Source organism: Chaetodon auriga, chromosome 5 (genome assembly GCF_051107435.1).
Source record: "Chaetodon auriga isolate fChaAug3 chromosome 5, fChaAug3.hap1, whole genome shotgun sequence".
NCBI lineage: Eukaryota > Metazoa > Chordata > Actinopteri > Chaetodontiformes > Chaetodontidae > Chaetodon > Chaetodon auriga.
Genome location: NC_135078.1, coordinates 23,102,986 through 23,126,094, shown reverse-complemented (window position 1 = coordinate 23,126,094; position 23,109 = coordinate 23,102,986). Strand labels below are relative to the sequence as shown.

The 23,109-nt window shown below is 44.5% G+C and overlaps 1 protein-coding gene across 9 annotated transcripts; it reads right to left on the bottom strand.

Annotated features, from left to right (window-relative positions):
- Positions 1–407: 407 nt before the first annotated feature.
- sorbs3 (sorbin and SH3 domain containing 3) lies at positions 408–22,956 on the bottom strand. 9 transcript variants are annotated; one of them, XM_076731780.1, is made up of 21 exons: positions 22,906–22,956; positions 13,822–13,894; positions 12,903–13,091; positions 12,658–12,730; positions 12,086–12,219; positions 11,814–11,877; positions 10,858–10,896; positions 10,675–10,762; positions 9,527–9,635; positions 7,701–7,754; positions 7,418–7,525; positions 6,690–6,745; positions 5,259–5,329; positions 4,587–4,648; positions 4,356–4,402; positions 3,992–4,106; positions 3,754–3,879; positions 2,958–3,509; positions 2,729–2,826; positions 2,525–2,631; positions 408–1,882 (listed from the first exon to the last, which is right to left on the bottom strand). In XM_076731780.1, the coding sequence occupies exons 2-21, from the start codon at positions 13,831–13,833 to the stop codon at positions 1,821–1,823; spliced, it is 2,166 nt and encodes a 721-aa protein (XP_076587895.1). In that variant the 5' UTR covers positions 13,834–13,894; positions 22,906–22,956; the 3' UTR covers positions 408–1,820. The 9 variants fall into 9 exon arrangements, with proteins under 9 accessions (XP_076587895.1, XP_076587893.1, XP_076587897.1 ...); XM_076731778.1 differs by lacking the exon at positions 22,906–22,956 and adding an exon at positions 22,202–22,302; XM_076731782.1 differs by lacking the exon at positions 22,906–22,956 and adding an exon at positions 22,202–22,302 and having other exon boundaries at positions 408–1,256.
- Positions 22,957–23,109: the final 153 nt, after the last annotated feature.

Sequence of the window (23,109 nt, the reverse complement as noted above, 5' to 3'; positions counted from 1 at the left end):
ATTAGGTACACCTGTAGAGTCTAATAAAATCCAATCCAAAATCAAAATGTTCTGCCCTGAAGCTTACTTTCATTATGTCTTTAATGCTTTTTACAATTACAGAGGTGTTAATTCAATTATATGTTTTAGCACTGATGTCATATTAGTGGTGGCGTTGTGTCAGCTGCGTTTGTAATATTCTTCCCTGCTCATGTGTTTGAATGGGGAGGATGAAAATCAGAAACATCTTTAAATACAATGTCATCTTGTGTAACACCACCTTTGACTATATATGTATATGAATTCTAGGTGTACATTTGAAAGATTCAGAACAAATACCCGTAGCTCCATTCCTGCTTTAAGAGTTCACTGAATTAACATAGAAGCATCTAACAAAATGAACACATGAGCACAAGCGACTCTCAGTATCACTCTGTAATGTTTAATTGCTTTTTAAAAAATTGCGTACCGTACACATGAGATACATAGTTTTATAAGCAAATATATATTATATTTTCAATTTGATAAAAGGTTACAATCTGTACAATCATCTCCTGTGGCTACTAAATATGATTCATTTTTACAGTCAAATCATGAATATATCATATAAAATTGCCAAATGACTTCATGATAAGGATTTCTAATCAGGCTTAGAAAGGCCACATTTGTCAAAAGTCGCACTGATGCAAACATACAGTAGGCTAAGTGGTTTTGGAAATACTGTCAAACTGAGAGTGTTACCCCCCAAAAACAGAGAAAACATGATGAAAGCAGTAGTAGTAAATGAAGCAGAAATAATTGGGACTGCTCAGGAGAGAATTTAAAAGAGAAATGTCATGAAATGTTAGATTTGGCATGTACGGCATTACTTCAAATACTTCAAAAGATCATTCAACTATTAGCTCTGGAGGAATTATGTAGATTTAACTTGTGCAACTTACAGAGGTTTGAAATTTAATTTCAGAGCAAAGCAGCTTCTATTCCAGCACTGAACAGAACATGATTTCTCTCTCTTTACTGTGGCGTTTGGCATCCCACTCCATGGCTTAAAAGGGACAAAGGGCCTCCAATAAAAGCCAAATACTCTCTAATCAATAACCTGCTTAAAAAACCAGTACATGCAATAATTATACTTGCTCTTCTGCATAGCCTAGTGAAGGGCCGTGACCTTGGCATGCCGGAGCCCTTGCTGCGCTTCACTTTAAGCACATATCTACAGATGTTCATGTTGCTTCCTCAAACTTGCCCAGGGTATTTTCACAGATCTGAAAGGAAATCTGAGGAAGATATTTGAAGGAAACATTAATTCATTTAATTACCAGAAGCATGTGCCACCCTAATTAAAAATTCTCTGCAGTGGTTTGTGATGGCACCGTGGTGACAAAAAGCTGAATGCAGCATCACACAGAATCAGGACCTCAAGGAACTGTTCAGCTGTTCAGAGGAAGGAATGCAAATTTCCTGCAGCTGCAAATAGCTGCGGAACAAAAAAGTCCATTCTTTGCATCTGAAACTGAATCATCAGCATTCAGTCTTTCCTCTCAAGTGGTGTGTGTGAAAACACTCTCCAAATCTCAGTGGAACACACACACACTGTTTCTCTCACACACACACACACATGCACTCATGCAGGGAGGTGAGGTGAGAAATGTCCCCTGCCTTCCCCTCCGTTCTGGGAAACAGAGAGAACATGCAGGGCCAACTACACCAGATGGAGTGTGGAGGGTAACTGGCATGGAGAAACACTGGGGTGTCAAAGCACGATCTGCTGGGGTGAATTTAAGTGATTGGTCGGGCTCATGTGAGTCCAGGTGGATGTGGGCAAGCAGGAAGTGGGGAGGTCAAACCGGTGCCACGTAATTCCCAGGAAAAGTCCCAAAAGCACGAGTCCGCTCTGACGTACCTGCGGAGAACAGAGCAGAAACAAACACATGTATGAATGCAGTATATTCCACGACTTAAACAGTGTGAAGTTTATAGTGGTGGTTACATCTGAAATGTTTCGTGGTGTCCACTAGAGGGCGAGCTGACACTGCAGAATGGTTTGATACTGATCACAATGACACAAAAATATTAGGTGCCTCAAAAATCTATTCTATTTCTCTATTAATACTGTAAACATAATGTAAAATCCCATGTTTGTCTTTAGTGATTCCTTGATGAGGTATTTAGGTAGGTAGGTAGTTTTTTAACAATGCTTATTTTAAAAAGCACTTTGTGATCATCCACCAAAAAATGATTGCAGTCTTTTTTTTGAAGATATTTCAACTGGTAAAAATGATCGGATAGGTTATAATCTAGCAGGTAAAACAATGTAGAGTAATAATGATAATTACAAAAGAGATAATTTCTTTGTTTTATATATAATCCATCTGCTAATCATGTTAAATGGCCTAAACAAGGACATTATACATATATGAACTTTGGAAACAATAGTCTAGCATTGCCTATAAACACATAAGTTTCGGCCTGATTACACTGCAAACACTTCTTGGGCCCAAAATCGTGATTATTTGGTTACAAAAACATCATTATTATTCCTTACCTACAAACCAGCCATCATCACACTTCTCCATCACTTGCACGATGTCTCCCTCTCTGAGCTCCAACTCATCTGCGTTCTGTGGTTTATAGTTGTAAACAGCTTTGTATCTAAAATAGAGAACATGGAAAAACAACAGATGAACAAACGCCCTGAGCCACAAATTCACCACAGCTGCAACAATGTGACAAAAATCTGGAGACATACGGTTGCCGTTGCACCGCTGCTGAGCCGGGCTTGTTTTGCGTGTGTGGCAGGGAGTTAACGTGTGGATTAGACGGAGCAGCCTGGTTCGGTATTGCACCCTGGAAGACAGAACAGCCTCATGTCAGGTTAATGAACAAAGGAATGATGGAGAACATTGCTGCCAACACAAAAAGTAACACCAGCGGTGAGGAGGTGCAGTGATTTTCTCAGGCAGGCAGTGCGAGCAGACCTGTGAGGGGTCAGTGTATGTGGGAGTGTTCGCTGTGGTAGCTCCTGCTCTGAGTGCGGACGCTGATGACTGAGTGGAAGGTGAAACAGCTCTAGCCGTGGAGCTCTGGTTAGCCGAGTGTGTCCCAGCCCAGTGGCTGTTCTGGTTGGTGGGTGAAGCAGCTTTGGAGGTGCTGTGGGGCCACCGATTGGCCGTTTCTTTGGGTACAGGCGTCTGAGTGGGGGAGCGTGACTGTGAAGCTGGGCTGCCATAAGGCACAGGTGAGGACGGCTTCAGGGGGGAGTGCTCAGGTTTGGGGCTGAGGGAAGTGGGGGTGAAAGGGGATAACGGTGACCGCGGGCTGGGTGAGTGGAGTGGAGGCCCTGGACTCTGAGGTCCAGGGGAGACGGGAGACATGGGGCCAGGTGAGTATTCGTCCGTGGAGTATTTGGTGCGGGGCATCTTGTTGACCTGGACGTAACTGGCTGGGAAGATGCCGCTCCGGCTGGTCCCTGAGATCCTCCCCTCTAACCACTTATCGTCAACACGCCGGGTTATATCGATCACTTCACCCTGAGAAAAAAAAAAAAATACAATTCTGAAAAGTTAAACAGAGAAAAATCTAACATCCAATGAGAATTAAATACTAAAGTTTGTTTAAACACATTGGCTACACCATCAAATCTAACATGACAATAGCGCCATCATTATTTTATACAGACCTTTGAAAATATAACAGATATTTTTTAAAACTGCACTAAGGAGACTTGTTGACAGGTTGAAGGACTTCATTTCATTTGATATACGTAATACTCACTTTACGGAATGACAGTTCAACAGGTAGATCAGCATTGAAGTTAAACAGAGCCACAGCTTCCCCGTAGTCCAACACCTGTAAAGTGGGGGACTTTATGGGGGTGGGCTTCTCTGTAGGAGGCAGAATCTATGAGGGACAGAAGAAAGACATCTGAGACAGCGTCACAGGGTCTCAGATAATCAGCACAAAGCAACAGTACAGAGAAAAAGCATCAAATTAGAGACATGAAGAAATTCACCTCCACATAAGATGTGGGGAAAATGCCAGCTCTCCCATGATGTTCTCCTTCATACCAGTTGGCGTCAACCTGCCTGTGGATGTAAACAATGTCGCCTTTCTGCAGCATGAGCTCCCTGAAGAAATAAGAAATAAGGACGCACAAGGAAAATCCATTCGTTTACAGAATCAAGACACAAATTCAAAATGCATGCGTATATAATGGCTATTTCAAATGTAGATTAGGAGGAGAATTTAGACTCCAGATCTGATGCAGAGCTTCACATCTGATATTACCATAATGCAATGTTTTCTTTCAGACATGCAAATGAAGATGCAAGGAAGGAAATGGCATATTTATTATATCAGCTAACAGTGTAACTCACTTGGGTGACTGAGCCTGGAAATTGAACTTGGCTCGCGCTGCTTTCATCTGGAAAAACAAACAAATCATTCGGTGTTTGGGGAAGATTTGTACAGATGCCTTTATCGTGTGAACAATTCAGCATGTGCTCAGATCACTAAAACAAAGCATCACAACTTAACAGAACACAACTAAATGGATTTCTGAAAGATTTCTCTGCATTTTAGGTAACAAGAACATTGTAGAAACATACCTTTTTCTCCTCTTTCTTAGGCGGGAGCTCCATGGTTTCATTTGCAGGGGAAAGACGCTCTACTGAGGAACAAAGTCAGGGCACAACAGTAAGAGTGGAGTCTGAAACATACACTCTTTCATTCAGGAAATGTTGTTTTCGAAGGTGTCGCGATGAGAATCACAGCCTTAACAACTACATACACTGAAAAAAGATCTCATTCAGTGCTGGCTGCCGCTGAACTCTACCAGGAAAAACAATTGGATAAAGCTTATCTTTAATCAGCTCTTCCGAGTTCCACTTCCTATTTTTGTGGGCTTCCTCCCCACCCATCTACGGCACTTTCTGATTCTATAGGAAAAAACTGCAAAAGCTTTCCGTGAGCACACCGCTCGCCACGTCGAAAACGCCAGAGCAGTGAACAACAGCGGCCATGAAAGAGAATCATGAGACCGTCAAAATATATTAGATTACCAGAAGCTTTCATCAAATATGTGCTGGCTGATTAAATGAGAGGCCTGCTCACAGAACGTTCATGTCTTTTGGTGGGTCATTGTGTTCAGGCTGGGAGGTGAAACATGGTCAATTTATGGACAGTACCGACACTATAAAGTGTTCCTATCAGAAGCTGCTGGGGAAATCACCCTGTGCATGTGTACTGCAGAGCCAAAAGGGAAGGAACTCCATGTTTACCATATGTGGGAGCAGAGGTCAGTGGTGTGCCAACAGAGCGATGGACAGGCTGTTTTGATGCTGGTGAATTGCTGAAAAGATGGAAAAAATATAAGTTACTGTGTCTCCCAGTGGGGGGGGGGGGGGGGGGGGGGTTTCTAATGACATCAAACAGACACACACTGAAATCCACATGGCCCATTTCTGCTGGGAGACAGCCTGTGTGGTGATTTCCTGCAGATTTACATTACAACACATCTGGCTGCAGCGGCTGGTTTTCGTACATTGGACAGGGATGAGACAAATAATCAGACTGGCTAGAAGGGCATGCAGATGACACTGTGTGAGTCATGTCGTTATCCTTGAATTGAAAAATCTGGTTTAGATGAAGTTTGGAGCTTAAATTATCTTTACAGCCCCGAAACATGATCAGAACCATGAGTCTGGTTGTTAAGAATTAATCCAAAACCCAAAGCTTCCTGCCTGGCTTCCTCTGAAATTATTTGCATATTTCCAGACAGTGTTGTTTTGTGTTCCAGTATTTGCAGCTGGACTCACACACAGCTAACTTGTCTAGATAACAGGAAACAGTAAAAAACAGACAATTTCTTGCTGCTGTATGGTTTGGTTTCACACGTGCTTAGCAACAGGGTCTTTAAAATAAGAAAAAAAAGCCCCCTTATCCCACTAAGCCCGGAAAGGTCAAAGCCCATGAACTCAACTTAGCAAACAACAGCGAGAATCCTCCCAGAAAGCATTACACACATGGTGAGAAATGTGGAATGCAGCCCGCTGTTTGAAGTAACAAATACTGTACTCGAAGTTGTTAAACTTCAACAGACAGAGAGTCACCTGATCGGCTTACAGACCAGGTACCCCGCAAAGCATTAATGTCTGTGCTGTCCAATCACAGCGCTCGGTTTGTTAAAAGAGCAGGAAGCAGTGAGCCATTGCTCCCACTTGATGAAGTAATATCAAAGTGGATTAAGAGGCCGAGTGTTGGACTCAGGAGGTCTGCTGTGCGGCGACTGACCCGGGCCTTAACCTGCCCTGCATGCGCCTCGAGAATACAATGAAAGTGATGTTAAGATCTGCTAAACATCACCATCAATAACATTATTTACATTTAGTTATCTACTTCCAGTTTATTAAGTAGCTTGACGTATCTCTGTGTGTGAGCTGCACTTATCCACACAACAAACCGCATTACTGTACAGAAAACAGGAGTGTTTCAGCTTACAAAAATGATTAAAATGCAAAAAAAAAAAAGGGCAAAGAAACACATTCAAAGTCAGGACTGAAAGCTGAATCTACTTGTCATGTAATGCAACATAGGTTTAAGTTACGCTGTAATGCCGAAAATAGGTCAGTAAAGATGTCATTATAACCTGCTAAATATCCTTCAGAGTAATCATCTTCCACATAGCTTTCTTAAGTAATGTTGTCACTGACCTGTAGTTTGTAGTCGCAGTCTTTGGAGCGGTTACTGGATCCCTGCCTCGGGCCTCCTGAAAGCAGAGTGAACATTAAGCACTGTTTGCTCCCTGCAGCCTACTGTATCTCACAGCTCAGAGGAAATCTCACAACAACTCAGACAAAGTCGAGGTGCTGACCACTCCCAAAGGAGCACGAAATCCCCTGGGTCCTATCCTCCTCAGGCTCAAAAACAACACCACTCCTGATCTGTCTGAGCTGTCTGTGATTTCAGTCAAATCACAGGCTATGAAGCAAATTTCATCGCACAGGAATCAGGAACAGCGTGAGAATCAGCAACATGTCGGCAGGGTTGCGTCCAAGTGGCTCTCTACAACAAGCACGAGGGGGTTTGCAAAGGGAAACAACATGATCAAAAAATATGATTTAAAGGGAATTGATTGCAAAAGTTCTTCATTTTCTGGCAGCCAAATTTGCAGGGGGGTGGGTGGGGGGACTGGCAGGCAGGTGATTAACATAGCAGATCAATCCAAGTGCAAGGCAGGCAGGCGATTCCAGGGCTGTCATCCAGGTCACAGAGGGAAAACAACAGACGTGGTCAAAGCTAGCAAGCAGGGAGGGTCTCTCTGAGACACGTGGCCTTCATTGAGAGAGGGGGAGTAAGGGTGAGGGTGAGGGTGAGGATTCTGCTAGACCGGGAAGTGGGGGGTGCTTCAACAGAGAGAGTCAGGAGGGGGGCTCAGTACCTCACCCCGGCCTCGATGCTGCTTCTTCTGGGAAAGTCTCCTCTCCAGGCCCTGGATCTCCGAGTCCAGCTCAGCCTCAAACCGACTCAGCTCAGAGACCAGACTGGCCTGAGGCCGAGCAATGGTGGAGTTGGAAGGGCAAAATTAAAACACTAATACACTGTGTGCTGAAACAATGTGACTTTTGGAGCTAACGGTGTCCCTTTTCAGTCATTCATAGAGTGAAACCTCGATAGAGTGAATGCATAAAAGCAGAAACTGAGACGCTGTCACAGTTGCTCACCTCGATAGAAGGGGACTTTGGTTTCTCAGGCTGTTTCTGCGGGGACAAATAAGCCTAAAGAAAAAGCAGAAAAACAACACTGAACAGAAATTTCTTTTTCAAACATTGTCAATAAAGTGATCACAGGAGGTTTACTCCATTAGCTGTACGTAACTTGTTAAAATCTAGTTTTCATACCATCTTTATTTTAGTTTATTTTAGCATGGTGCATATTCCTACATAAGGGTGTTTTTATAAATTTGTACACAGAAAACTTGGACCAGATAACATTATTCCAGTGTATTGAGGAGTATTGGTTGGTTTTTGGGAGTAATGAATCTGCCACCTACAGCGGGGCTCAACATGGACCACAATCAGCTTTTGTCCTGGTGCTTCCTACAGTTTAATCCAGCCACGCTGCCAACATTTAACACCTTTTTGACAGTGTGTTTAGGAGTTAAGAGGGATTTAGGACATCTGAACAGTCTGCTGCACAGAATTAACTGATCTTACAGCAAGTCACCATTTCTTTAAACAAAAAGAAGACAACTTAACATCAGGAGCGAGTCCAGGGGGTGGCAACGGTCAACCCTGAAATCTGACTGGCCCACCCACAAGCCAACCCAATTATCCTAAAGTACGATTGGCTATCTGCCCAGGGAGAGGCGGACCTTAGTTTCAAGCCGTTTGGTGAATATTTTAGAATGTGTATCACACTAATTACAGCTTGTCAAGCACATGTGAACAGGCCGGATGTCAAGATGCCAGCAGAGATATGAGGACACACATATTTCTTTCGTCCATATCATACAGAACTTGATTTAACCAGCATTCACCTTCTTTCTTTACAAAGGCTTAACACCAGCTGATTCTATCAAGCATTACTTTAAAAGGCTTTGCTGGCGAGAACCACGGACCCTCGGCTCCATTTTCAGGCCTTTTTTTTTTTTGTAAAACCTTGGCTGAACATGTCTCTCTGAACGCCAAGGCCTTCCCCTCGGCTGGGAGTCATCCTCACTACAATCACAAACTGTAATGTCACTGTGAAGCAGCACAACACCTGATATGGTCTGTGCGCTGGCCTTCTGAACGCTGTCCAGGGGATAGAACATAGGCCGCTGTCATAAAGAGGAAATGAAATAAGTCCCCATGCTGTGAGCCATTATACATCACAAGAGGTTAACACCATAATACGGATCACAAGACACCTCGGCTCCCGTGGGGGAGTGGAAACAAAGATTCCTTTTCTTCACGGGCGCAGACTCAAGGTACAATATGCGCCAGATCTGGGACAAAAGAAAAAAACTTTAGAGACACCGCTGTGTAACTCACCAGGGGTGTTTAAACACAGAGCGCATACAAACGCCTGCACACTCAATTACAACAGCTACTAGACGGTGCAGATTACACGAGACAATAAATTAGTCAAAGTGTCACTGCCTGTCAGGACAATACCTGGATCATGTCTTTTCTTGTCTGAAAAGCTAAATGAATGAAAGCTGGAAGGCTATTGGATCACAGAATAAAGGAAGAAGTGAGCACATCTGGTGGTGCGCAGCAGCCACGCTGTGGAACGATCACACTCACAAGATACCTCGCGTGAGAAGATGAAATATGAGGACTTAGACTATAATCCTTAAAGAAAAGGTGCCCGTCCTCAAACCTGTTCCTGAGCCCCACGCTGGGAAAACAGTGCAAGGCTGCACAAAGAATTGCAGTGATTCAAGCCAACAACAATGCCGGATAAATCTGGAGGTTTTTGAATCATGCAGAAACGGTATTTTTCTGCTGGAATCAGAGTGATATCACAGCCTGCTCTGAAGCCGTGACGGCATGTGAGGTCGTACCTGGCTGCAGCTTTCTGAGGCGGTGCTCTTTCCAGGCTCAAAGTCGAATATGCTCTTCGGTTGTGGGTGCTGCTTTCCCGGGTCTGACAGCTTATCTACATCCTCACTCCTGAAACATAACACCCCAGCACACACACAGACACACACACAGACCATGGACAGCAACTTAATCATGGCTTCATTGTGCGTGCCTGTAGCAACAAATCCAAACTTGTCTGTCGCACACGTTTTTCCCTCCACCGCTCTTGGCCTGAGATCTGGTTGGTATTCACATAAGACGTCATCTGCAGCGTTTATCATCATCAGGACATCAGGTTAAATCTCCCCTCGTGCTAAAACACCATATTGCAGTGGCTGAATTTGCACATTAAATTCTGACATTTCTTGAATTTTTCATAATTTTTGCGATGCTGGGAAACTGAACTTTTGCATTCTATCAAACTATCTATCAGTTTTTCGTATGTGTTACTGTTTTATTGAGTGTTTCTTTTGAACAAAGCTTGACTGGCAAAGATGTGTTGAGAGATGGACGAAAAGATCGATACCACTCTTATATCTGTCTGCTAAATATGAAGGTAGCCAGGGTTAGCTTAGCTTAGCACAAAGACTGGACGCGGGGGGAAACAGCTAGCCTGGCTCCATCCAGAGGTAACCAAAACCAGCTCCCGGCACCTCTAAAGCTCACAAATGAACACCTTATATCTCATTTATTTCATCCTTTTTGTCACCATGAGGTTTCCAAACCCCCCCCCCCCCTTTCCAGTCTTTGTGCTAAGCTAAGCTAACTGGCTGCAGCTTCCTTTCTAGACTTATTTAGAGTGCAGAGAAGAGCGTGGTATCTATCTTCTCTGTATGTCTTGGCAAGAAAGCGAGTATCAAATTTCCCCAAATATTGAAGTATTCCTTCAAGCCTGTTTCCTGCCTCTGGGCCTCCCTCTGTGCATGTTCACGTTATGGAACCGTCCAGTGAAAAAACATGCAGCTCAGGATGGTTCAATACTTAATTAAATTGCCCAGCGGTGTGAAAGTGAGCGACTGTCACTCTGTGCTTATGTGCCATGTGATGGACTGGCAGTTTCTTCCCAGACGCTATATGCTAAGCTGCCCTGCAACCCTGAAGCATTTACATCAAATCAGTATAAACTCACCAGTCTGGCAGAGCTCCATAAGGTGTTAGTCTGAAGAGATTCTTGTCTGCTTCATTACTTTTTTCAGTGTTGGCAGATAACTGGAGCCCTGCAGATCAGCGGATCAGCGCAGATCAGTCTTAAGTAAAAACTGATTATGCAACTGGACAGGAAAACAATGTGGACTTCAGTGGATTCACTTACGCTCAGCTGACCACCGCTCTGAATCCTCCAGCTCAGGTTCTGGTAAACAAGCCCAACAGACAGACTTTTACACACACTGGAGTACTTTAAACAGATAAATCAAGCAAAATAAAATACTTATACATGTCTTTAGATACTCTTATACTCCCTTACAATATGACTGCATTTATATTACAGTGAAACCTACGATTCAAGTGAGGGAGAGAGTATTTAATTAGAGTTTAAGTAGTAACTTCACGGTGTAAAAATTCTCTGATATAAGCAAGTGCCCTGTGTTCAAAATGTACTTATGAAAAAACACAGTAGTGTTAATGAGCAAAATGGGCAAAAGTATCAAAAGTAAAAATACGCATTTTGCAGAGTGGCACCTTTCAAGGTGTTATATGTTCTCTATCAGGGCTGCCCAAGGTGGAGCTGCCATGAGGTTCAATTTGGGCCACTAGTTGATTCAAGTGAAAGAAAATTTTAACTTGTAATCAAAGTAACATACAGCTGTCAGATGGAAAAACATTTCTCTCAGAAACATGGAAATGCTGTGTTTGCTCCACCAAAGATCACCTGTAGCCCCTCAGTGAGCTGCACTGAAGCAGTTCTCCTCCTGTATTGTTTAAGAGGAGCAATCAGCTGAAATTATTCCTCTAAAATGAAACTAATCCAGACCAATTCAGTAAATCCACCTCGGTGCCATTAACCACACAAATAACAGGGAGTGTGTCTCCATAACAGAGACAGATGAACGGCTAGATTTAGGAGGGGCTGAGATAAGAAGGTGGATTATTGTCAGAGCTAATAAGGAGAAATGACATAAGACTTTAGGGCTCTTTCATCATGTCTTATTTTGCCTCTGCAATAATCTGTTTGCAGGATCACCTCGGCAGTACCTGACACTGACAGAGAGGAATTCTCTGTTGTTGTGTGTGTGAGAGGAGGAGGAGGAGGAGGAGGAGTGTCCTTACCCTCTGGCTTCTTGTGAATCTGTCTGAACATGCTCTTGTACCAGTCTCTGGGCTTGTTCACACTCTGGTATAAGAGAAGAGGGGAGGGTGCAGAAGGTAAACAAATAAAGCACATTGGATGAAACAAGAATTAAAAAAAAAAAAAACAGTAAACAAGATCAACATAAAACACATGTTCGTGAAGAATGTCTGCAAAAAAATAAAAATAAAAACAGTTTAATTTACAGCTGGTGTTTGATTATGAAACAGTGCATTCTGCATGTTTGTCTTACTGATCTGGAGGCGATGGGCATCCCGGTTTCATCCACTGGACCGATTCCTGAGAACTTGATGAGCCTCTCCTCCCTGGTGGGGGTCCAGCCGCGTGGTAACGTGGCAGAGCTCTGGATGCCATTGGACAGTCCACCTGAGTTACAGTCACAGCAATAAGATTTCAACTGCATTCGCCTTTTACTCCTCAACTGCTTTCATCTCTTACTCTACAAATGACAATTCAACCTCTTTCAGTGGCTTTCAGATGTTTCAAATGCATTAAACTTTTTCTTTTTAACTCCTCTCAGTGCTTTTACTGACACTTTGAATCCTTTCAGGTCATCACCTTTAAAGAAAAGCAAACGTCTTCAGCTCTAACTCTCACAGCCTCCACTGCTCTCAGTGTTTACACATCAGCTGACACTTCGACGGACACCTTCTTCAGTTTATATACTTGAAGTGGCGTTGGTTTCTTTCAGGACATCCACTTCAACTAACACCTCCAGCTCTTAATATTAAATATCTATTTTCTGAACACTTATTTTGACTTGTACAGCAAGTGATGCACTGATTTCAAACATCGTGACCTTACCATGCGACTGTGAGGGGCCATAGTAAGATCCAAAGCTGAGGCCTTTTGGTCCACTTCCATTCACCTCTGACACCTTGAGAAGAATTATAGGTCCATCAGAAACACAAGCACCTCAGTGTAATGCAACAGTGACGGGAGCCTGTCATGCAGAATTTTTCCACAGGGAGGAGCACTTGTTTACTGAATTCCATGCACTCCCTCTCCGCATTGTTATTACCACAGCCTCCATGGTACACTGTGCATACCTTATACTCTCCAAATGGCAGCCCTGTAGCATGATAAGGGCTCAGAGGAGGTGTAGGGAGCCCAGGGGAGATGACCACCTCATGGGTCAGCTCTGGAGGAGTTAGGATCTGCTGACCAGAGGAAGCTCCGGGCTCCCTGGAGAAGATCATGCGGGAGCCGTTTGGATCGCCAAACACTGCTGAGCGTTGCTAAACATGGAGGAAACGAGAAATAAGGATGAAGAAAAACAATGAGTGAACTTTGCTCCTGTCATGTCCTCCTGTTCGCTCTGGGTAAACACCGCTCTCTACGGGAGGTCATGTGAACTTGTTAGCAGCCCAGCTTTTCTCCAGAGAATAACTGGCCCCTGTGGGGGAGCCTCTGATGAAAAGGCCCCTAATTTATTTAAAGCACGGCCAGTGGGAAGTGCTGCTCCACCCACTTCATCATCTCTCTTGCCACAACCGCAGAAAGGCCTCATTCAAGGTGCAGAGTGGGGGCACTGAAACAGGAGAGGACCATTATGAGCCCATTAACTCCCTATTCACCAGGCCTCCCTATTCTCCAGCCAGGGGGTGGAGCCGGGGCCAGAGGGGTTGGGAAGGGGCTGTTGATGGTAACCTCAAAGTCCAGCAGGGCTAGCCGTGGTCTTGTGGTCTCCATAGTGATCTTTTTACTCCCCCCACCCATGATGGCGAGTCTAGCTCCTATATGTATTTGAATCAGGTGCTTTGGTCCTCTGTGTGTGGTTGCTGGGGGTCATGGGAAAGCCCCTGTGCCTCATGGTAACGGTAGAACTGTTTGTACCAAAGGCCTGTTGTTGTGAGACTGGACTGGACTGACGACCGTTTTTCCTGGAGTTTGTGGGTTTTAATGCACCTCCTGAAGACAACAGCATTTATTAATGTCATTATTCAGCACAGTTAAAAATGGCTTTACCTGAGACTGCATGGGATCTGTTTTGGTCCTTGTCTGACAGATGTCAAATTCTTTGTCCCAGCATCAAAAATATCTGTAAAGACACAAAAAATGTAAACATTAGAATATGAAATTACACTTTTCCATTGTCGCTGAAATGTTTTACAAAGAATATAAGCCAAGCTACATTTTTTTAAAAAGAGAAACTGATTAGCACCTTTGAGGCAGATTGTTTAATTTGTGTTTCAGTCAAGTGTTTGTGCCGTGCCTCGTTGCTATTGTTCATTTTATCATACGTGCAGTCAGATACAAAGCACTTGCACGTCATTGATGTTGTTTTCCCAGTTCATGATTGCTCATGATTGAGGATAAATTGTCCCACTATTGTCCAAACCGTTCAACTTAACTCTCAGGTTGTTCTACACAAAATGACAAAATCAGTAACAATCAAAGGTAAACTTTGATTTAAGCTCTCAATCCCTCAGCTTTCATCACATTCTGACTCAAATGCTGCTAAACCCTGATTGCTGCATGGAAATACGTGACATCACCTTTTTCCAGCTGAGCCTGAAATAAAGCTTCAAAGCAGGGAGGAGAGCACAGACACAGATACTGACATCTCTCATGTGAAATCAGATAAACTGTTCCAACTTGAGCAGAAACGTGTGTGCTCATTTGGACTTTGTTGCTCAAAGTACAAACCGAATGGGAAAACAGGTTTCTCACTGCCTTTGAGGGCTGCAGATCTGTTATTTTTTTTATTGCAGATAACCAATGTTTGTGAAAATAATCTGAAGATCTGAACACTGTATCTGTTAAATTTGTACTCTGAATCTCACAACGCGCCCTTTTTAACCCTTTGAGTCATCACTTGTGTGGGGTTCCACAAAGCCCCTCGCTCATAAATCACATTTTACATCCAGGCAGCCTTGACAACTGTTCCATTATCCCATCCCACTAGTATTCCAAAGAGGGAAAGTTAACGTCACCCAGTTTTCCCTGTTACTAAGGAAAAACCCACCCAAAACAATGAGTGGGACTCACATCGCTTCACTTTTCCCAGTCATACAATGCTGTAATAAGCTGGACTTGAGGGGCTGGATGATGGAGAAGGTCAGCTACTGAAAGTGGAGATCAGCTCCTAATCAACTGCACCTCAGAAAAACAGATTAGGCCTGCTGTTTCAACATCAAAGGCATGGGGAAAACGAGGGGGAGGCCATTTCCGATCCTGTATGAGGCAGGCACCTCTCATCCACAGCGGCTAAATGGCCCATAATAACAGCGTTGGCATAGAAACCCCAGCTACCGAGCAGTCCTGCATCCCTGCAACCCTGGCCTCTGCAGAAACATTGTTAAGTGGCTCTTTGTGTGCATGGACTGCGGTCAAAATGTATCTTGTCTTATCCTTTAAAAAGAAACAAAAACATTAGAGACAGTACACATTGAAGCAAAAAATAGGGTTAATACAAGGATTAGGTTATTTTTTTCTCTTCTGGTCCAAATGGCTTTGTAGCTTGGCAAGGAACTAGTGAGTGGGCCTGGCTACAACAGGCTGAGAGCCACCCAACACAGTTTGCACTGATGACTTTTCCATGTGGCATTTGCAGCTGAGCATTAGAGTCTATAATCACTGTGGTCAAGACCAAGAATACTATACACACTTTGTGTCTCTGCACAAGGTTAGCAGGCAGCGGTGATAGAATCAATGTTCCAGTTTCCAGACAACGATGTCACTCCGTCTGAGTCATCATCTCCCAGTAAACTGCATTACATAACAGGAAAAATATGGGAAGCGGAGGATCGTATCTGCAACAATACCACTGCTGCTCAGGCATGACAGATGACCTGTCATCGGCCAAAGCAATCACAGCAAGCTGATTATCCGTCCAACAATACCCGACACTGCAAACCAGCTACATGTACAAATAATGGCTTAAAGTAATCCCATTTACAAAGTGTTTGACATGCTGGTCCTTATTTACACCAGACCTCCTCTCAGCAGGCGGCCATTGGCTGTAAAGGCCACAGCACATTGATGACGGTGAGTTGGCATTTTCAACAAGCACTCTGTCCAAACAGGCTTATATGATACCGAAAACCTGAAGAGTAAATAAAGGAGCTCCTTTTCACCTCCACGCTGCTGCAATTCAAGCATCAACAGCAGCTGCCGCAGCTCAGACTCGCTGCCCTGTGTTTTCTGTGCCCATGCATTTCATTCTGGGTGTGGTGATTTGAAAAATATGAACACATTTAAAAACAAGGCAGTGCGCTGATGAAGTGCACTTCTATAGTGTTGGGAAACTCACAGGTCAAAAAAGGGTCAAGCTGTTAAAACACTGGGATCCTACATTTCCCATAATGCAACTCTGTAGCACCTCTTCTAATTCGATAAAGTGTCCACTCCTGTCAAACTCATACAGTCTGCAGCACGTGATTTCTGTTCAACATTTCAAATTTTCATACCTAAGCTGAGACAGTAAGAGCAAAAATATCACTGATGACATCTTTTTCTTCATCATCATCATCACCATTGTCATTGAGGAACTTTGGAAAATTTCCTCCAGAGCTACAGAAGACATTATACAACTGTTTTAGTGTAAAAGTGGAGTTTCCCTTTAACACACACTGCAGTCCTGTGTAAATGCTATTTACGGATCGAGATGCATCCAGAGAAAGCAACACTGTGACAACAAAAATCCGATCCTCACGCTTCTCCTGTGGGACTGAATTATTTTTCTTATTTAAAGTCAACAAATAAAATTCTAATTTGCCTTAATTTTATTAGAATGATGGGCTACTTTTTGTCTAGACCACATAATTATAAAGCTAACACTGGAACTCCCCCATGTCAGATGCCCAAAAACTGTCCTGCTTCATCGATGCAGCATCCTGATGACTAAGCTTATGTCATAACAGCGTCTGTGTCTCATTTCTCTGGGGAGAAAAATACAACAGAGAAATTCTCCAGCAGTGCATGCATTCCCCCTTTGAGAGCACCAAACACAATCCTACCTAATAAGGAAAAATCAGTGTCGATATCTAGCAAGAAAATCCCTGTCCAGAGGTCTGGCTCTCCCCGGGTTTGCTCTGAACGCCCAGTACATTCTTATATAATTACTGAGACTCAACAGCAGAGGCAGCCATAAGCTTCCACATGGTGGTGTGGTGTGTGAGTGCCTTGATGTTATCTTTCTGAAATGTATGAACTTTATAACCCACATATTTACAAGGTAAACCCCTGCTAGGTGAGAGGTTCAGCGGCACCACAGGCTCAGCTTTGGGATGGAGGGAAAAACAGAGCCATAAAAGGCCCATTCGCATCACAGCTGAAGATGGGACGATGTCCTGCTTTAGACTTGCTAAACACGTCATTTTATACATCCAGCTGACTGAAAGCCGGCAGGGTATGTTCTGTTGCGTTCTCCGTGCTTTACATTTGTCACAGGGTAACTAAGGACATACAAAATGAGAATCATGGGATTTTAGTGTGGAAATCTCTGCCTCTGTCCCCAGGAAACTCATCCGGTCTCTCAAAGCACTGGGCCAGATGTTAGACTGATCCACGAAACAGAAGTCTAACAGCTCCATCAACATCATCAAATTAAGCATCTGTACTGTGTATAAACCTAAAAAAGCAAGCTTCATTGAAAAAGCATGTTTCTTTTTTCTTCTCCTTTTCTACCCATAAGGAGCGAATGAGGAACCAGACTATTATCTGAGGTTGCTGAGCCGGAGCAGACCTACTCAGCAGCTACAAGGTCAGTGAACTTCACCACACCCCTGTGACTCCTGTGAATCACACTGGGAGGTTTCCACAGCAGGAATAGCAACATAGTAATGCACAAAAGGCTACGGCAGGGAAGTGTGTGAAAAGACAAAACCACCCACCCTTCAGTTCTCATTCAGTGCCACAGCAAGGCCGACGGATGACAAGTCAACTCCCTATGAGTTCAACAAGCATCAGCCGCCGCATTTCCCTCTTCCACTGAAGGATGCGACCAGGTCTCTCTGAGAAGACCCTGACCTACGATGACCTCCTTCTCCTCCACCACATGCAGGGATTCTTGCATTGTTCTCACTAGGAACAAAGCTGTCAAGGTGACCGCACATACCCGAATGAATAACTGTCACAGCGTTGACCCTTCTGCGATCTGTTGGAAGGAAATGATTGGTGGCCGGAGTCGTCCATAAATCATGTAGTGAGGGAGAAAGTGTCTGTAATGAGCAGCGACAATGACTGAAAGTCCTGACACTTTAATAAAACAAATAAAACTGTCAATTGTAAAGCGATGGCCATTCATTAGCACAAGTGTTCTCTGCTTCCATGAGCAGAAATGGTGAGTTAATCATTGACTCCACGAGGTGGGAACTCCTGCAGGGATCTAAGTCCTGTTCACACGCATGAAGGAAACCGGACAAAATGTGACCTCAATATTTACTCAAGGTGGTCATTTTGTTTGGCCGAACGCTGACCTGCATTACATTTGACCTTAAACACTCGTAGCCACGTTGTACAAACTTCAAAATAATCTAAACAGACTCCGATCCTCTGATGAAGTGTTTATTCCCTTGATATTTACTGACAAGACAGACAGGAGGGTAAAGTCTTATCACCCATTTGCACGTACACAATGTTACTGCTGCCAAACACCTTACGTAACGGTCGTAAAACTGAAGAAATCCTCCCTTAAAAAGTAGTGAGAAGGTAATTACAAGCACATTTGGTGAATAAATAAAGGGGGGATTTATTTCTAAACACTTTAAATGAGTCACTCTGCAGTTATGTGAGAGATGCTGGAGGTCCTGCGAGGTTGATCACACAACCATGCTTCCCTCCTGCAACTTTGCAGATGTGCAGACGCAGTCCATACAAGGTCCTGGAGCCGCAAGTTTATGATATGCAGTTATTGGGGGATACGCACATTTATCAGGAGGCAAGTATTTCACCTCCTTGTATGGTGCTCCTCCAGGCTGAGCAACAGGAGGAGTCGGCCTGTGTGTTTCTTGTCAATGGAGAGCCGATGTGCTCCCAGGAGGAGCTGCAGGGCAATAAATTAAAGCCCCCCCCCGTCCAAGAGGAGCGGGAGTGCCGTGCAGATTTCTTCTTACAACAAACACACTTCATATCGTTCAAGATGTGTGAAGGTAAACCTGTAACACCATGTGCCAAGCAAAGCATGAGAAAACACAGAACACAGCAAGTGCTGAAAAATCTCACACATCCTCATGCCTGTCATTTTCCATCTCCAGAGCTGAGTGCAGCCTGTGGATATGAGGACTGGCAGCTCTGACCCTAAGAAATATCACAAAGGGAATCAGAGCCGGCTGTGGAAATCACCCTGACAGTAAGGGGAGCCACCGCTGATGACTGGACCGTCCTGATTTCAGGTCATTACGGCTCAGAATCTGCAGCGGGATGGGAAAGCGCTCTGACAGAACAACTGTTTTCCTCTGACTCTCTGTAGCTCAGCTGCAGTTGTCAGTGCACACATACCTACCCGCTGGGCAGAGCAATGAAGGATGACATGTTGGGAAACACTGCCCACAGTGCCTTTTCTCTCTCTCTCTCTTTCTCTGAGCTGTAACTCACAGCTGTTCTCACCTCCCCTTGCCCAAAAGTTCAACTCCAACAAGCCCGTTTCAACATCGAAACAGGATCACGTGGGTCAACCTGTTCACTGCAAAAGCATCCCTCCTTTAACACAAAGTACCTGAGAGTCTGCAGCACTAATCCCGCAGAGCCCCGAGCAGTCAGACGGGTTGCTCCACCTTGAAAAGCAGCTGAGCACACACAAGTTTCCACAGTCTCACTGTTCAAGATCACTCCCTGATTTAAGCCTGTGTTCTCATGGGAAACAGTGTACTCACCTTAAGAGTAGCACCAAGAAGTCAGCTCACACCTCCTTCTGTCTGCCTGCACATAGACCACGACGCACACCCTCCGTGCTCTCTCACTCTCTCTCACACTCCTGAAACTAGCCAGGGCACACAATCTCTCTCTCTCTCCCAGCCCTCGCTCTGCCTGCCTCCGAGGACGACTTCCCGGTTGACAGGCATCGCCATAGCAACCCCACTTCAGCCGCCGTTCAAAAGGCGCCCTGCTCTTGGCTTGTCAGCTCGGGGCACCTCCTTCACTGAAGCAGCCCCATTGTTGTGATAAGGTGATATTTCACAGCGCGGGGTTAACCAAAGGGGAATGCAAATAGTTCGTCACCTCCACCTCCCAGACACTGCCCAGTGACTCCCATGACAGCCTCTCCTAACTTCATCTCTCCCATGCTTCCCTCTGCTTTTGTGTGTGTGTGTTTATGTGTGTGTGAGAGGGCAAAGGCCTGCGAAAGGTTCTATCTGTCCAGTCGCTCTGGAAGTGTTTCAGAGTCTTTGCTATAAGCCAAACAGCGCAGGTCCTGCTGACTTTGACACTGAGAGATGACTCAATTATTCAAAGTAGGGGAAGCACAGATAAGTCAGTCGCAATCCAAATTCCTGTAGGATGGCTGTGGACAACAGTCACAGAGGAATGAAGCACAACGCTCAAGTCTGACCGTCACCCTTGCATATAAACCAGGATTTCCAGTTTGTCCGCAGTTCTTGCCAGTGAAGACAAACAGTGCAAAACCTGAAATCTAACATGCTGACAGGCTTGTCTTGGCTCAGCAGGTAGGCCGAGTTACAAGGCCCACAATGCAGGTGAGAGATCCAGTCCGCGGCTACGAATGCAATCAGCTCTCCTATGCATGTGCATGTTAGTTCTACCAGTAAACTAACGACAGGACAAAGAATAACGTTTAACAGGGTTTAGTTGATGGTCTAACCATTCGTTTAAAAGTGAATGTGTGTGTGTGTGTGTGTGTGTGTGTGTGTGTGTGTGTGTGTGTGTGTCGGTCATGGCCATTTCCAACTTGAAATTGAAGGACTCAGACTCAGCTCTTTCTTAATAATTCAGTGGTCTGGCTTGGTAGAGCGAAACTCAGGGTAGATCCTTTTACCGAGCCTGTGCTCTTAACAGGGTTGTTTTTGCCAAACAGTTGCGCCACTGAACCTGAGGGGTAGGCTGGGCAGCGCAGACTTCAGGCGGAGGCTCCCCTCATAATCTGCGTCCTGCCCGAGCAGACTTTCACCCCGCTGTGACCACATCTGACACGCTGTCACTCTGCAGCTAAATGAGGTAATCACGCAAGAGGCAATTGCAGCTTTGGCCCGGGACCTGACACCTCTCCCCACACTGGCTCCTTGTTCACTTTGTCTCTTTGCTAAACAAACACAAGGCTTCACCACTTCCCCTTTTTTATCACAGAGAAACGCTGTCAGAACAGGAGGAACGAGGCACGATGTTTTACCTCAATCCCTCTGAGATAGATGGATTCCAGCAGACTTTTACTATGCTGCTCTAAAGGTCAACCACTGTCCCTTAACAATGAGTGCTATGTGCCAGTATGTTACTACAGTCGCTCATTAAAGCGCCTGACAGCCAAAGATTCCAGCGAGTGCACAAACCATGACATAAATCTGTTATATAATCAAAAACTACATTACTTGATGACTATAGCCCTGCACTTTTTTTTTTTTTTTATAACCACCAGCATTCTTTCTACTCTGAGGAAACAACTGTGAAAATCACAAGATACAGTGATCATCAAATATCACTGAAAACATACAAGTCAGCGGGTAAAGCATAACAGTTATGAGAGATAAGGAGCTCTGAGCAGCGTGTCATTCATACCACAGGTTGTGCTCTGATGGAGCACTTGTGGATCCAAAAAAAACCAAAAAAACATCAGGGTTTATTTTAGTCATAAACAACATTTTTATCAGCTCTGAATGTCCCAGGACCAGAGGACAAACAAGCTATAGTCATAAATCCTCACGGGACATGCTGCTCCGAGGGTGCTGATTTTGAAAGGTTTGATTGAAAACATCTCTAACAGGAAAATACTCACACATTAAAATGTTTCAGACCAAAAACAACAGCTAAAGACACAACAGGAGCAGCTTTGGGACAGAGGTCTGATGATAACCATCTTCTGAACCACAGACAGTAAAAGATTGGCATCTGCTGTAGTGAAGTCCTCCTCATATCCGCCCTTCTCCATATAACTGCTCAACTGTTGCTCAACGACCTTCTGAGAAAAGCTGTCACAACAATGACAGAGCAGTCATGAGCCCTGTCTGTTTGTCTCCGCGGTTTACAGTGATAGACCGAGTGATGAAGGAAAACAACATGATGCTCAAACCTGTGTCACAGGCACCTTCCTTTCAAACAAAAATGTGACTCAAAACCACTGAATCACGTGACAGTGACAGAAAGCCTTTCAGCCGTGGACATCTACGTCCCTGAGAGCCTAAAGCCTCGCTCCAGTCACGGTGCAAAGTGGCAGCACAAGTTGTACAGTACTTACAGGCGAGCGCAGGCTGAAGCAGTGAGGTCTCCTCGGTGCAGAGGGAGAGAGGAAGTGAATGAAAAAGAAGGAGGGAACCACTGGTGCTCTCCTCTCCCTCTCCCTCCCTCTTTCTCTTTCTCTTTCTCAGGCCAACAGGGTGTCTTTTATCTTTGGTGAATGATTCAGCGTGGGTTTGAATGTTTGACTGAGGGTCTGCAGGCGTGTAGGCGTGTGTGTGTGTGTGTCTGTGTGGCTTATGTTTGCATGCGTGTGTGTGTGTGCATGCACTTTAAAGCTCATCAGGGAGAAGGCACTCAGTAATAGTTTCCATCCACAGCTGGAAATAATAGAGATTCTCATACAGACACGGGCTCAGTGGCACCGCCCTCCAGTGTTTTACATGCAAGGGAAGAGGAGGCGATTTCCACAGCCGTCTCAATAAATAGGCCTGCGTGACACACATATCATAATAGCACGCTCTGTTCACTGTTTTAGGTCTTTAGATGTTGTGTCTGTCATATTCAGATCAAGCACAAAAGGCAGCCTGGAGTGCTTTCTCTGATTTCTGTGTTGTCTTGCCATCGCAAGGGCTATCTATTCCTGAGTGAGTTTCTGATGCATACACACATATGTTGAGGCCCCCCAACACACAAACATATGAGCACTCAGAGAAGTCTCAGTATTTCCATGTTCTCTTCCAGTACCGGGCCAAATGTACTCACCCAGTATGAGTTAAAGCTTGCGGCAAAGCCAAGAGAAGTCGTGCTGTTGCTGCTAAGTCCACGGTGTCATCGAAGCAGATCAGCTGTATTTCTGTTACCACACTCTGAAGCTTCTGTTAAGCTCCCCAAGAGGTTTATCTGTCTGTTCCCACTCCCTTGTTTCCTTGTTCCGAGACACTAGTGTGCAGATGCCTGCTGGATTCC